Source organism: Trichosurus vulpecula, chromosome 4 (genome assembly GCF_011100635.1).
Source record: "Trichosurus vulpecula isolate mTriVul1 chromosome 4, mTriVul1.pri, whole genome shotgun sequence".
NCBI lineage: Eukaryota > Metazoa > Chordata > Mammalia > Diprotodontia > Phalangeridae > Trichosurus > Trichosurus vulpecula.
In genome coordinates, this window is record NC_050576.1 from 159,499,323 (window position 1) to 159,514,407 (window position 15,085).

The 15,085-nt window shown below is 38.9% G+C and overlaps 1 protein-coding gene across 1 annotated transcript; it reads right to left on the reverse strand.

Annotated features, from left to right (window-relative positions):
- Positions 1 to 349: 349 nt before the first annotated feature.
- Positions 350 to 9,577, reverse strand: LOC118846895 (olfactory receptor 10R2-like). Its single transcript, XM_036755576.1, has 2 exons — positions 9,377 to 9,577; positions 350 to 1,315 (listed from the first exon to the last, which is right to left on the reverse strand). Exons 1-2 carry the CDS (start codon positions 9,575 to 9,577, stop codon positions 350 to 352), a joined length of 1,167 nt encoding a protein of 388 aa, XP_036611471.1.
- Between the last annotated feature and the right edge of the window lie 5,508 nt (positions 9,578 to 15,085).

Below are 15,085 nucleotides of genomic sequence, written 5' to 3' on the forward strand. Positions count from 1 at the left end.
GATGAGAATGCCTTTAAATATAACTCCAGTTACATTTCTGAAATAATATTTGTCCTGAGCCTGCACACCATTGACATAAGGACATGTTTGATAGTTCTTAAAAGACTATTACTAAGATCTTTCTGAGCCTGGTGGAGTATGAGATGGTTGAACATAATTCTTCCCATAATAGTTCTGACAATATGTGGCAAACTTTTCCCTAGTACTTGATCCTCATTCCAGTAGCTGATCAGGCAAAAAATCCTACACGGGTTTGAGAAGCATCAAGACCATGTAATAGCATATGAACCATTGCTATGTCTATACCTTTAGCTTTGGGATATTTATATACAGTTCTGTAATATCAAAGTTATGTTTTTTTAGGAGAAAATCTTCCCCAGTTTATCACCTTCCAAATGGCCATCTGGACATCCTTGTTCCTGAGACTGTAAACCAAAGGATTCAATAAGGGAGTGATGATGGTGTAAGTCACTGTCACCAGCCTATCCTTGCCAGATGTGTACCTGGATGAGGGCCTCAAGTAGACAAAAGATGCACATCCATAGTGGACCACAACCACTGTGAGGTGGGAGGCACAGGTAGAAAAGGCTTTCTTTTTCTCTTCCGTTGATGGGATCCTCAGGACAGTTCTGACAATGAAGCCATAGGTGATACAGATGAAAGTCAAGGGGACCATGAGTATCACAACCCCACCAACGAATATGATGACCTCATTGGTGTAGGGTTCACCACAGGCAAGATGAATGACAGGAGCAATGTCACAGAAGTAGTGATTGACCCTGTTGGAGTTGCAGAAGGGTAGACTGAAGACCAAAAACGTACCTACCATTGAAATCAGAAAGCCACTCACACCACAAGTAGCCGCCATCAACTTGCATAACCACCAGCTCATAAGAACTGGGTAGCGCAGAGGATAACAGATGGCAGTGAAGCGGTCATAACCCATCACACCCAACAACAGGCAGTTGGTAATTGCAAAGCCAAGAAAGAAGAACATTTGAGTGGCACAACTGACGAATGATATTGTCCTGAGCACAGATAGGAGGTTGAGGAGCATCTTGGGTAGGATGACCAAGGTGTAGCAGGTCTCAGAGACAGAAAGGACACCCAAGAAGAAGTACATAGGGGTGTGGAGGCTGTGCTCGAGGTGGACTGTGGTGATAATGGTGATGTTTCCACCAAGGATGACCAGGTAGAGGCAGAGAATGACAGCAAAGAGAACAAACTGAATTTCCTTAAGGTCAGAAAAACCCAGCAACAAGAATTCAGTGACCATGGTCAGGTTCCCTAAAGGAAGCTGCTTCCAGGGAATGACCTAGAGTGAGGAAGGGGGAAAAAGTCTCAGTTCTATGCACTGAGGAAGCTGGAGTCCTTTCACTCATTCTGAATGGCTTTGGTAATTGTTTCTACTCTGGATTTCTTCAATAAATATTTTGTTAGAAGGAGAAGGAGGGATGGTTAAAGGAGAGTAGCTCTGAGGTCAGGGTAACAAAAGCTGTATTCATGGCAGAAATTATTTGGGTTATCAGTCAGAAGGATTCTGGTAAAATTATGGAGCATATTCACAAGAAATTGGCCAAGATTCTGAGAAGGCTTAAGCCATGCCATCAGAACATCAGTTGAAGCAATCAAGGATGTTTTATCTTGAAAGAAGGAGGCTTGTTTATTATCTAGCATTTGAGGGACTAGTATATGTCTGGAACCTTAGAGAGTATCTAATCTATTCTCTTACAACCCATAGGGATTCCTCTAGTATTCCACTTCCTCTAGTATTTCTAACAGGCAGCTAGCTAATCTTTTCACATTTCCAGGGATCAGCATTTCAATACCTCCTCTAACCCCCAAGGCAGCCCATTTTTACACAGTTCTAAGTTTTAGGAAATTCATTCTTAACTATTCCAAAAAAAAAAAGTGCCCATAACCTCCAACTATTGGTAATAGTTTTCTATTTGTATTCTCTGTCTTGTGTTTTTTTTCCCTACATTTCCTACCCTTGTCAAATGTTTTGGCATCTGATTTCTAAATCAAGTCCTTATGTCTTCTGCTTCACACGAAGCACATCTGCCATTTTCCTCAGCATGCCACAGACTTATGAAGTTATTCTTGTCTATTGCCTGCATGTTAGGATTCCACAACACAGGAAAACAGAGTCGACTACAACTTGGAGATGTCACCATGTTTTCCTCCCTCCAATCACTAACAAAAATATTCATTGACAACCATCTCAGAATGAATCCCTGGGGACCCTCACTTTCCCTACTTCTTCCAGATAAGAGCCTGTTAAATCCTAACTACTGTTTCCAATTTTCAGTTAAGATATCTAGCCATCCTCAACCAGACAAAATACTGTCTTACCCTGCTTTTTCCTCATGGCTGATTGAATGCACTCCTTCCTCATCTCCATCTTACTTTTCCAGACTTCCTTCAAGAGTTAGCTCAAATCCTACCTTCTGCAGGAGGCCTTTTCAGTCCTTCTCCCTGCTAGTGCCTTCCCTTATGAGAATTCTTTTCATCTATCATGTCTATATCTTGTAATCTACCCATTGGTTATAGCAAATGGAGAAGTTTTGAATGCTGTGGATTAAGTTCACTTACCTTAGCAGTATACTTTCCAGAGATGTTCATTGATAAGAAGGTTGATGCACACATTGCCAGAGCTAGCTCAGTGTTTGGGAGGTTCCAAAGGAAAGTGTGGGAGAGAAGAGATATTAGACTGACTACCAGACTGAAGGTCTACAGAGCCATTGTGCTGACCTCATTTTTGTAAGCCTGTGAAACCTGGACAGTACACCAGCGCCACGCCAGGAAACTCAACGGCTTCCATTTCAGTTGTGTTAGGAAGATTCTGAAGGGCATCTGGCAGGATAAGGTGGCAGACACTGAGGTCCTTACTTGAACTAAACTGTCAAGTATTCAAACTCTGATTCAGGGAGCACAACTCTGATGGCCTGGCCAAGCTGTTCTAATGCAAAATGTACTCTTGCTAAAAAGACTATTTTGTGGAGAACTCACACAAGGCAAATGTTCATGTGGTGGTCAGAAGAAGCGATACAAGGATACTCTCAAGGTCTCTCTTAAGAACTTTGGAGTTGATTGTGTGACATGGGAGACACTGGCACAGGACCACCCAGCATACTGTGCCCTCATCCAGGAAAGTGCTGTGCTTTATGAGCAAAGCAGAATTGAAACAGTTCAAAGAAAACACAGGATGCGCAAGTTTGGAGTATCCATCCCAAATATTCACAGGGACTGTTTGTGCCTGACCTGTGGTAGAGCATTCTGAGCTCGTATTGGCCTGATCAGCCATAGTTGGACACATTGAAACTTGACTCTAGCATAGTGATGTCACTTTGGTCCTCTTCCAGAATGAAGGACAACAACCACCAACCCAGTTATTTGCACACTGCTTCCCCCGTTAGAATGTAAGCTCTGTGAAGGCAAGGACGATTTTATTTTGTTCTCCTTGTACTTTCTTTGTATCTCCAGCACTTATCACAGTGCCTGACATATAATAAACACTTAATAAATACTTGTAGACTGAAAAACAAATGCAGCCCACAAAACTCTGACCACTGAACTTCACAGAAACTTAAAATTCAATTAGCTGCAGTACATCATCAAACTTCAGAATTATAACGAACTACAATGAGAAAAAAAAATTCTTAAAGTCACTAGAAATAAAAGATTATGTATATATATATATACATGTGTACATAGATGCCTAGATATTATATAATATACATATCTTATGTCATCTATATTATGTCTAATCTATCTATATTAGAGTGATTTTATTTATGTACTACATATATACATGCATAGACATATATCATGTATAAGCTATCTATGTATACTATATATCATGTATATTACATATCTAATCTATCTATATAGAGAGATTATATGTAATATAGAAAGATTTTTATTTATATACTACATATATACACATATAGATATTTAAGCTATCTATATATCTTATATATCATCTATCTATATTACATATCTAATCTATCTATATATGTACATAGGTTATACGTAATATATAAAGAAATTTTCTTTGTATGCTACATATACACACACATATGCACATATACATAAACTATCTATATCGTATGTATCATCTATTTATATTATATCTAATCTATCTAGATTAGATATAATATATAAAGAAATTTTATTTATATACTACATATATACATACATAGACACATATATAAACTACATATCTTACATATCATCTACCTTACATGTCTAATCTATCTATATATAGATATGTAACATAAATTTTTATTATATACTACATATAGACACACATAGACATACATAAGCTATTTATGTATCTTATATAGTATCTGTTTATATTACATATCTAGTCTAGCCAGATATGCATATAGATTATATATAACATATGGAGAAATTTATATGCAAGAAAAAATCAGATTTCAATGAATTTTTTTTGAAAAAAAATAGAAATAATCAATGATGGTATAATACAAAGTAAATGCAATTTTTAAATGTGGAACCCCTAAACCCACTCCTCTCTTCACCTTCCCTATTTCTGTCAAGGCTGTCACCAGGTTTGCAACCATGAAGTTAGTGCTCTCCTACACTCTTCATTCTCCTCTACTCCACATAGCCAATCATTTGCCAAGTTCTGTCGATTGTACCCCACAGCATCTCTGCTGGTCTTGCCTTTCTCTCCACTCACACTCATCACTGTAGTTTAGACCTTCATTGCCTCTATCTGGACTCTTATAATAGTCTCTTAATTGGTCTTCCTTCCTCAAATATTTCCATGTCCAATCCAATCTATCTACGGTTTTCCAGTTGATAATCCTAAAGCATGGCTCTGACTACGTTGCTGCCCTGCTCACAAAGCCTCAGTGGCTTTCTGTTGCCTCAACGATAAAACACATGCTCCTTTTTGGCAGTTAAAGCCCTTCACAATCTGTTTCCAACCTATCTTCTTAGGTTATGTCACATTACTCCTCCTCAGGTACTCTATCCACCAAATGAATCTAGGAAATGAGTGTTTCATCAATCAAAGATTACAAAACTCTCAGAGAAAGGAATAAAAACTCTTATAAAAGTTATATAGGCATTTGACCCAAAAAATGGTTTAGAGCCACAACTTATAATATATACCATAATAAATTCTAATAACACTAATATGAGCATAAAAAATTATTAAAATAGAAGAAAATAATGGTTTATCTCAACTATGGAGAGTTAGAAAACATTTTATGTATCAAATGTATAAAAATTGGTGGTAAAATAAATGGATTTAATATATGTAAGAAAAAAGATCTCATACAGCAAGATAAACATAATTTTTTAAATAAACAAATTTTTAAAAAAAGAAACATGTTGGAATATTACTATAGTAAAGTTATCTGATAAAAATCTGACAGCTTGATTCTATGAAGATGATAAAAATTAAAAGAGTAATTTCTCATTGGATAAATGGTCATGAGATATGAACATGTAATTTTTAAAAGTAGGCATATAAATTACAGTCATTTAAAGTGGTTTAAATTGTCTTGAAATCATAAATGTGAATTAAAACAACCCTGAATCACTATCTTGAACACATAAAATTGTCCAAACAAAAGTTTAAAATGGAAATTATGAAATATGGTGGGTCTGTGAGGAAACAGGCATGCTGTCATATCAGGAGGGGAGTATGAATCCTTGATTCCATTTTATAAGGAAGAGCCCAGTTAAGAAAGCTCCCTCTAGCGACGCATACTAGTATTGCCTCTGCAATTCATAATCTTGGAGAGTACTGAGATTTAAGTTATTTGTCTAGGGTCACACAACCAGTTATGTGTCAAAGAGAGGACTTGAACCCAGGTCGTTTTCAAAGCAGCTCAACACTTGTAGCATAATAGGATTACAAAAAGGTAATCTTTTGGGAGGTCAATATGCCTGTACAATAATTTATAAAATTGACTGTACCTCTGCATCCAATGATCCTTTTACTAGGATTATATCCTAAGGAAGTTAGTAAAACTCCAATATAGGATATGGGTTTGCTACTGCTGTTGTTTTTGGTGGTACTGCTGCTGGGGGTGTTAATGGTGTTGGTATTGACACTTGCTTTCCTTTTCAGATCAAAGTTCCTCTCTAGTTTAGAAGGTAATTTCCAAAGTTGCTGTAGTCAAAATTTCTTCATCCAACGGGCAGCCTTTTGATTAGAAAGATTAATCCTCAGATAATAAACATGCAGTCCATCACTTAACTTGCACTTGAAGCAGCTCTAACTTCATAGACTCTGTCAGAGACTGTGAAACTTGCAAGAGCACAAGGTCACCTACAGGCTACAATGAGGTAAATGAAGCGTATTTCATTGGTTAGGAAACGAGATTACTAAAAGTGGTGGAAGACTCTTATCTGTCAAAAAATATACATAGCTGCTTTATTTTTAATAATAAAAAGTTATCAATAGTTGGCATGTTAAATGACTGGACAACACTTGAGAAAGTGGTGCATCAAAGTAATAGACTATTATTTACCACTAAATATAGAGAATACAAGTAAATGTGTTAAGATTTATGCACCTGGACTATTGCCACAGCCTGCTGGTGAGTCTGCTTTCCTTAGGTCTTTCCCCACTCCAATCCATCTTCCATTTAACTGAAAAAAATTATTTTCCTAAAGCCCAAGTCCAACCATCGCACTCCCCCATTCAATAAATTTGGGTGGTCCCCTATTGCCTCCAGGAACAAATGCAAAACATTCTGTGTGGCTTTCAAAATTCTTCCTAACTTGGCCCCCTTCTACCCTTCCAATCTACTTATACTTCTTCCCCCCTCCTCAATATACACTCTGATCCAGTGACTCTAGCCTCCTGGCTATTTTCACAAATAAGACACTCTATCTTTCTGCACTGGGCACTTTCTCTGGTTGTCTCCTGTGCCTTGAATGCTCTCTTCTTAACTCCCCCTACCAAGTTCCCTGGCTTAAGAATCAACATAAAATCTCATCTTTCATAGTAAATTTTTTTTTTCTCCAAGCCTTTTAATATTTCACTTTTTAACACCTTGAGGGACATGCAACATTAAAAAATTCATCTTTTATAAGATTGAAAGTTCTGTATAGTGGTTGCTTATGTAATAAACCAATGTTCTTGAAATTTCTGTAACATTTTATGTTCTGAGCAACACCCTTGTCCACAAGTTGAATTAATAATGTAAGAAAAGCAGGCTTGATAGTGGTAAAAATATTATATTCCTTTTGGATAATTGCTAAAATCATCTGATAGACTAAGTTTGCTACCATGTATCCAAAATGTTCCTGTTGCTTTACACCAAGTAAGAAATTATAAAACAGATCAAAAACATTTGTCCGTACAAAGAAACCTGTCCACCTCTGAAAGCTCATGACTTTCCATTTCCAAAGGTTTTGTGCAAGTGTATGTTCTACACAATTTGTTCTTTTCTTCTTTTCTTTTTCTTTTTCTTTTTTTCTTTGGAGGGAGTAAGGCAGGGCAATTGGGGTTAAGTGACTTGCCCAAGGTTACATAACTAGTAATTATGTCAAGTGTCAGAGGTCATATTTGAACTCAGATCCTCCTGGCTCCAGGGCTGATGGTCTACTCACTACGCCACCTAGCTGCCCCTTGTTCTTTTCTTAAAGGGTTGGTGGGGGATAGGGAAGGAGCACATTTAATTCACTTGAGCACAATAGGCTTTGACATTGCCAAAATGGACTGGGGTTTAAAGACAAAATCCTTTAGAAAGAGCACATGGACCGGTCCTACAGGTAGACATCTAAAAAAATTCAGAAGACCATTCTCCAGTAAATCTTTTTAAACCCCTTTTAATTCTAGTGCTTTCCTTCTATTAAATGTTTCCTATTTATCCTGTATATAGCTTGATCTGTATATATTTGTTTGCATGTTGTCTCCACCATTAGTAGTAAGCTTCTCAAAGGCAGGGGCAGTCTTTTGCCTCCTTTTGTATCCGCAGCACTTAGCATAGTACCTGGCACATAAAAAATGTATTCTGATCAATTGATTCTCTACTAGTTTGTTTAAAGGGCTTTGTATTGTTGACTTTGAGTTCTCTTAAAAGTTGTTCTTAAAAACACAAGTTCTTTCTGCTTTTTAATATTCTGCTGCTGTTTTGGGCCAACTTTCAGCAAAGTTTTAGAGCACTAATCTTTATTTTTGGTCTCTGCCTCATCTTATAATGCCCTTATCCTCTTATAATCTACGACACTAACATACCATTGTCCAGTAGTGGATTTCCAGGTGCTTTCTAGAACCTGAGGATGTTAGAATTGAATGAGATCTTAGGGATTTTCTAGACCAACCTTTCCCTAAACCTTAAATTTCTCCTATTTCATCCCCAAGATGCAGACTCTATATGCACACTTGCTGTGACAAGAAGCTCAGTACCTCATAAAGCAGAACAATCCATGTTTAGATAGTCTTCATTGTTAGGAACTTCTCCCTTATATTAAGTTAAATTATGTCCACCTTCTAACCCTTAGTTTCAATTGTACCATCTAGATTCAAGCTGTCAGAGTGTAAGCTCTCTTCCCTATAAGAGCTATACTTCTACTATAAATAGTAGAAGACAGTTATCACCACCCAACCCTACCCCTAACGCTGTTCTCTAGGCTAAAATCCCCAGTTCTTTCCATTCAATGCATGGAATAAAAAACAATAACTCATAACTACATTGGACCAGAAACTAACCAAGAATCCCCACAGCAATATCCTGCAAATGTAAGAAACCTGTACTTAAAGTCTTCTGTGAGGGGGAACTCATTACTTCCTGAGGAAGTGCATTGCACTATGATACAATCCTAATTGTTGGGAAAGTGCTTCAAATTACATCAAGACTAAATCTGCCTCCTTGCGACTCTCATCCATTTCACCTAGTTTTACCTTCTCGAATCAATCAAGACAAGTCTAACCTGTCTTCCACCTTTTAGCTCTGCTGATTCTCGAAGAATATTCTTTTAGCATGTTGGGCTTAATTCATCATACAGGATAATCTGTTGTCTCCATAATGTTGCCCTTTGGTGTCTGACAATTTTTCTCCTCATGGATGATGTTCCTTCCCTATATCTCCCCTTATGAAAGCACCACTGCTTTTCAAGATCCAGTTCTAACGATGCCTCTTCCACAAGGTCATCGTTTAACTCTTTATCAGAGAGGAAAAAACCTCTTCCTCTTCGGAACTCCTGAAATACTTTATTTACACCTCTTTTATAGCATTTACTGCTTCATATTGCATATAATCTCTTTTACTATATTTTAAGCAGTGATTATGTCTTCTCTGTCTTCATGTTCCCAATGGATAGCACTCGAAATTTTGTTGAATGAATGAATGGATGTCCAGAAGCTCCCTGAACAGATCAATACCTTGTCAAAAGCATGGAATGCCAGAATTTCAGGCATCACGTCATCCAAGCATACGGGGAGGGTCAGGTATTTTGTGGGAGTAGGGACCTTTTCAGGACTACTCAAAACCCACCACAAAAGACAATTCCTAATTTGCAAACGTACTGGACTTCCTGTTCTCACTTGAGCTGTCTTCTTTTTCCACTTTTTCTCGGCAATCATTTTTTCACACTTTGGCAATTGGACATACAGGGTTTTTTATCCTAATATGGTTTGCAGGTGCTTAACACAAAGAATAGGATTAGACTCTTGTAGAGTATGCTGTTTGCCTAGAGTTGTGGTTTTATTGGCATAGGGAACTCCCAGTGAGGAAACTCCCTCTACCAAAGCAAATCAATGGCTGTTCTGCTATTTCTTGTGTTGGGGAGTTGCTATGTGTCTGTGGTAAGACTTGAATCCATATCTTCCTGACTCAGAGGCTGGTTCTCTATTCATTTTGCAATGCTGCCTCAGTTGATTTGAATAAATAATGTCATTCTTTTTTCATTGGCATCCACATTTTTCCCAGTACCCCTCTTGGATTTATTGAGAGACAATCTGTTATAGTGGAATAGGGATTGGAATTGGGTACCCACCCTGTTATTTATTAACTATATGACCAGTTTCTTCATCCGTAAAATATGAGTGACGATGCTTATACTATATGCCTTACCAAATGTAATAAGGAAGGGGAGGACTAGAGCTATGATTTCATTGAAACACAGATGTCCCAAATGAAGTTATCATCTCTACCAATATGGATCTACCTTTTCTGTAACACATATTTTTGGAAAATTTCCTAGAGTGTTGAGAGATTAAGTGACTTGGCCAAGGGTGCCCAGCCAGTTAGTGTGAGAGGTAGGACTTCATCCCAAGCCTTCCAGAGTTACAACTCAGCACTTCATCCACTATGCTACGAATGACTCTCAGTAAAAGAAACACTCTATAAACACTATAAGTTGAACCTATTATTATTATTCTAAGCTTTCCTTTTCTCACCAACATACAAAACTTGGTCCCATTGGGATGATTAATATAAGGTGGCTCACAAGAATGAATTCCTTTGCCAGATTGTCTTCATTAATCAGAATGAAGAACAGTATGCATCTTTTCCTTGAGGGATCCAAAACTGATTATTCTAAGGAGAAATCAGGTACCATATGAAGACTTACTAAAAGGCAGAGAGATAGAGAGGAAAGAATGCTGAATCTGGAGTGAGCAAATGAATTTGAATGCTAGGTCTGCTTCTTACTAACTGTGTGACTTTGAACTAATCTCTTAACCACTCTCTACCTCAGTTTCCCCATTTACAAAATGAATGGGTTGCACTAGATGATCTCTACAGTATCTTCCATCTCTCCAGCTAATCCACTCCTTACCTTGTTTGGTATGCAGGGTGATGATGCTAATCTAGGTGGAGAGAACCAAAGGCTCTCTCTCTTTGTCTTCCTGAGATAAGAGTTATAAAGCACTTTGTATGCTGCATAGCATATAGTAGGTGCTGAATAATTGCTTTTTTCTTTGCTTCCTTCTTTCATTTTTTTCTTTTCTTCCTTCCTTTTTTCTTCCTTCCTTCCTTCCTTTCTTCCTTCCTTCCTCTCTCCCTCTCGTTCTCTCTCCTTCCCTCCCTTCCTCTCTCTCTCCCTCCCTTCCTTCCTTCCTTTGACAACCAGTTCCGTATATAGGAGACACAGCTGTTCAAGTAGATCAAGTAGATCAAGTAGATCTGGGTCTTCTATTTCTTTTGTTTCTCCCACCATTAACCCCAATACTGGATAATAAGAATGCCTCCCATACACAGGTATTGTACTTGACAGATTCTCAAAGCACTTTCAAACCCATTAACTGATTGGATTCTTGTAACAACCCTACTGGGTTTATGATACATGTGTCATTTCTCCCAATGTACAGACATGGAAATTGAGGCATAAGAGGCTCTTGCCCAAGTCACTTGCCTAAGTTTGGCTATCTGGTAGTAGGCAGAACCAGTTTCCTGACTCCCAGTTCAATGCTCTTTCCACTTGCATCCCAAGTAGGGACCAGAGCTGTTTGTTAAGTCAGCATGGCCCCACTATGTCCTATGTCCAAAGAGGGTAAAATTCATGCTGCTGCTGGCTGAAGGACCAAATGGCTGATGGAGAGACAGCTTGATGTATCAGGTACTACCATGATTTTCCTCAGCCCACTGGGATCCCTTACCTCATTAGTGATCTGGTTCTTCATCTCTGACATTGAGTCTGTGGTAGATTCATTCCCAGATTTAGACAGGAAGGTGGGATCCAAGGACAATAAGGCTTTCTAGATCAAAATAGTCATGTTACAAACTTACTTCACCATTATTTTCTTGTGCTTTCTGCTTTGTTTTCAGTTGCACATTAGACCTCTGAAGCCACCTCCCTTTGGCATTAAAGAGTGGCAAGGAGTAGAGAATTACCAGGGAAAATGCATTTCACAGAAGAAGCTTGAATAAACCATTGCTACTCACAACAGCCTAGGGAGTCATACTAGAAGAAACTATTTTGGAGAAGTTTGAAAGACTAGAGATGAAGCATGGCATAGGAGTTAGAGGGCTTGCCATGGAGTTAAGAAGGCCAAGTACCAACTAGCAACTATGAATGCTAACTAGCCTTACACCAAGGACAAATTGCTTAACCTCTCAGTGACCTGAGGGTATCGACTGAGACTTTAATTTATAGACCTGTTGCCAATTTGCTTCAATGGAGAGAGCTTGCACACTGGGATTTCCTCCCCAAACTCATGTCAGCAACACACACACACACATACACACACACACACACACTCACACACACACAAATTTAAGATTTAAAGAACAGGGAGATACAATCTTTGACTTAGAAAGGCAATGCAAGTGCATGGAGGATGGTAAAGTTTTTGGAGAGAAGAGATTGAGTAAGAAAAGTGGGTAATGAGGCATTTTCTATGAGAGATAGAGGGGTCAGGTAAGGTAGAGAGACAAAATTCTCTTCAATAGAAAAGTTTTCAAAGGACTCACAAAGCTAGGAGTAATTAAAGCTGGGTTGGAAGCTACTCTTGTTGACCATAAAAGACCTCTCTGTGAGCAGCTCAGCACCATCACTTCTGCCCTCCTTCCAAACTGCTTCCCTACTGTCCCTCTCATTAATCCTCAACCCCATTATCTCCTTTCCCTCAGCCTGCCACTTTCCATTAGCACCTTGCTTCTCTCAGCAACCCACCCCTCACCCATCTACTTAACTTGTTGCATCCCTCACTCAAAACTCAACCAATGACTGGAAATGATAAATAGGCACTGACTCCGGGAAGAGCAGGGCCACCCATAAAATGAGTAAAACACCTTTTAAGTCATGAAACTGATTTTTCTATTTATTAATGATTGTCCAGTCCCAATGTGAGTTAAAATCTCTCAGATCCTTAACAAACCAACATCTTCAACTTCATTCGCAGAGAAAAACCCCAAAATTTCTAGGTAAGCATGTCTCAGGTCCCCACAATGTGACTACCTGGTTGCAATGACTCCTGGTATATCTTCCTTTCCACTCCAGATGATTCCCAAATGAGATTCCCCAAACTATCCCCACTCTCCAGCTCTTATGCCTCCCTCCTGCCATACTCAGAAATCCTATAGCTGAATGGAGACCTAGCTTCTTCTAGCTATTTCTCTGTTCTACTGTTCTTACCTCACTCCCTTGCATAGTGTCTCTCCCCAGTCAGTCTCCTCTCCAAGGACATTCCTCTAAACAGTGTCCCAATGAATATCAACAATGTTGTCTTCTTTCATCTTTTTGTCAAGAGTCATTCCCACACTCTGATCAGTAATTGTGTCACCATAACCCTGGGGAGCCATTACTCCCCAAGTCCTTCCTTTCCCTAATTAGTGACTAAGATTCAGTGGGGACAACCAAGGCTAGAACAATGAATGCCAAAGCTCTGTGGTCAAATTGGGAAAAGAAGACTCTTAGAAGGAGAATTTCCTGGCTTCCTCTCATAGGTTTCTTTGGTTCTCACTAGGGAACCATGTGTAAAGACAACAAGTCTGTGCCAGTTCCCTCCATGAGATTTTCCTGTTTCCTGGTTCCTACCTTCTCAAATTATGAGATACTGGGTCGACCTGGATAATCCTTTTCTCCATTTCTATTCTTCCCCTTAGAGTGGTAGCTGAGCATATTGAGTAGGGAACTGAAGTTAGAATCAGGATGACCTAGGATCTAATCCCACCTTCAGCACTAACTAGCTGGATGACCCTCATCAAGTCACTTAACCTCTCTGTGTCTCAGTTTCCTCATCTGTAAAAATAGGAGGTTGGGCTCTATAGCATCAAAGATGACTTCCCACTCTAAGTATATAATCCTATTATTTTCAGAACCAGCTAAAACTAGCAGAATAGAGCCTGCAGAGATAGAAATAATGAGCAGTTGGGCAGCAGAGAGAAGTGGGGTATGTCTAAGATCAGTTTGCAAAGTGATACCAAAAGTTGTTCAATTTTTTTTACAGCTTCAGGGAGCTGACATATCTCTATGTTGAAGGAAGAGAGGAGAGGGGAAAATCTATAGGAAATTAGCTAGATAGGTGACAGCAGGCAGATTTCCAAAGGGGTATCAGATATCCCTCCCAGCTACCTGGTCTCCAAGCCACAGCCTTAGCTCATTTCAGAAAAGCTGCAGTGATGGGCAAGAGAGGTAGGGAGGCACTGCATCCAGGGATGCCAACCGAGGCCCGTAGATATATTCATGAAAGAAAGCTTAAAACCCATCATTCAAGAGAAAGCTTTCTTCAGAAGGGAGAGGTTTAATATTGTGGGCCCTAATGATTTGGGTGAGAAAGGTACAAGCTCACTACGTCTGTACAGCCAGAACCAGACAGTCTGTGCGGTCAGGGCACCATAGTGTGGGGGAAATAGTACTACCTTTGGAGTCAGAAAGCCTCAGTAGAGTCCAAACTTTGACACTAACTAGCTTGCTTGACCCTAAGTGAGCCACTTAAACTTCTCTTGGGCTTAGATTTCTCATCCACAAAATGGCGATAGTAATATACTACCTATCTCATGAGGTTGTTGTGATGAAAGCAATGTGGGTATGTTTCATTTTATCATTACATAAACATGACTTTATTATGAGCGTTATTCTGGCCTCAAACACTTACTAACTGTGTGATCCTGGGCAAGTCATTTAACCCTCTTTGCCTCTGTTTCCTTATCTATAAAATGAGCTGGAGAAGGGAATGGCAAACCACTCCAGTATCTTTGCTGAGAAACTCCCAAATGCCATCTTGTAGGGTCTGACACAACTGAACAACAACAACCACCTCAAATTTAATCTCCCTTCCTTATGAGGTCTAAGAACCAAAGAAGGTTAAGAACCTCTGCTATAGGATAAACATCCCCTGTTTCTTTAACCAGTCTTCACATGGCATGATTCTGAGGCCTTCTATCATTTAGGTCATTCTTTCAAAGACATTCCTAAAATGTGGTGTCCCGAAGTGAACACATATGCAGTAGCCTGACTGGGTAATAATAAACAGGACAACCATCTCCCTAGAAATGGACACTATGGCTTTCTCCATTTGCCGTAAGATCACGTAAGATGTTTTTGGGTTGCTGCATCATACTATTGATTCATACAGAACTTGTAGGAGAGTAAAATGTATATATGCACATGTACATATAAACATGTATGTATATTCACATTGCAATTG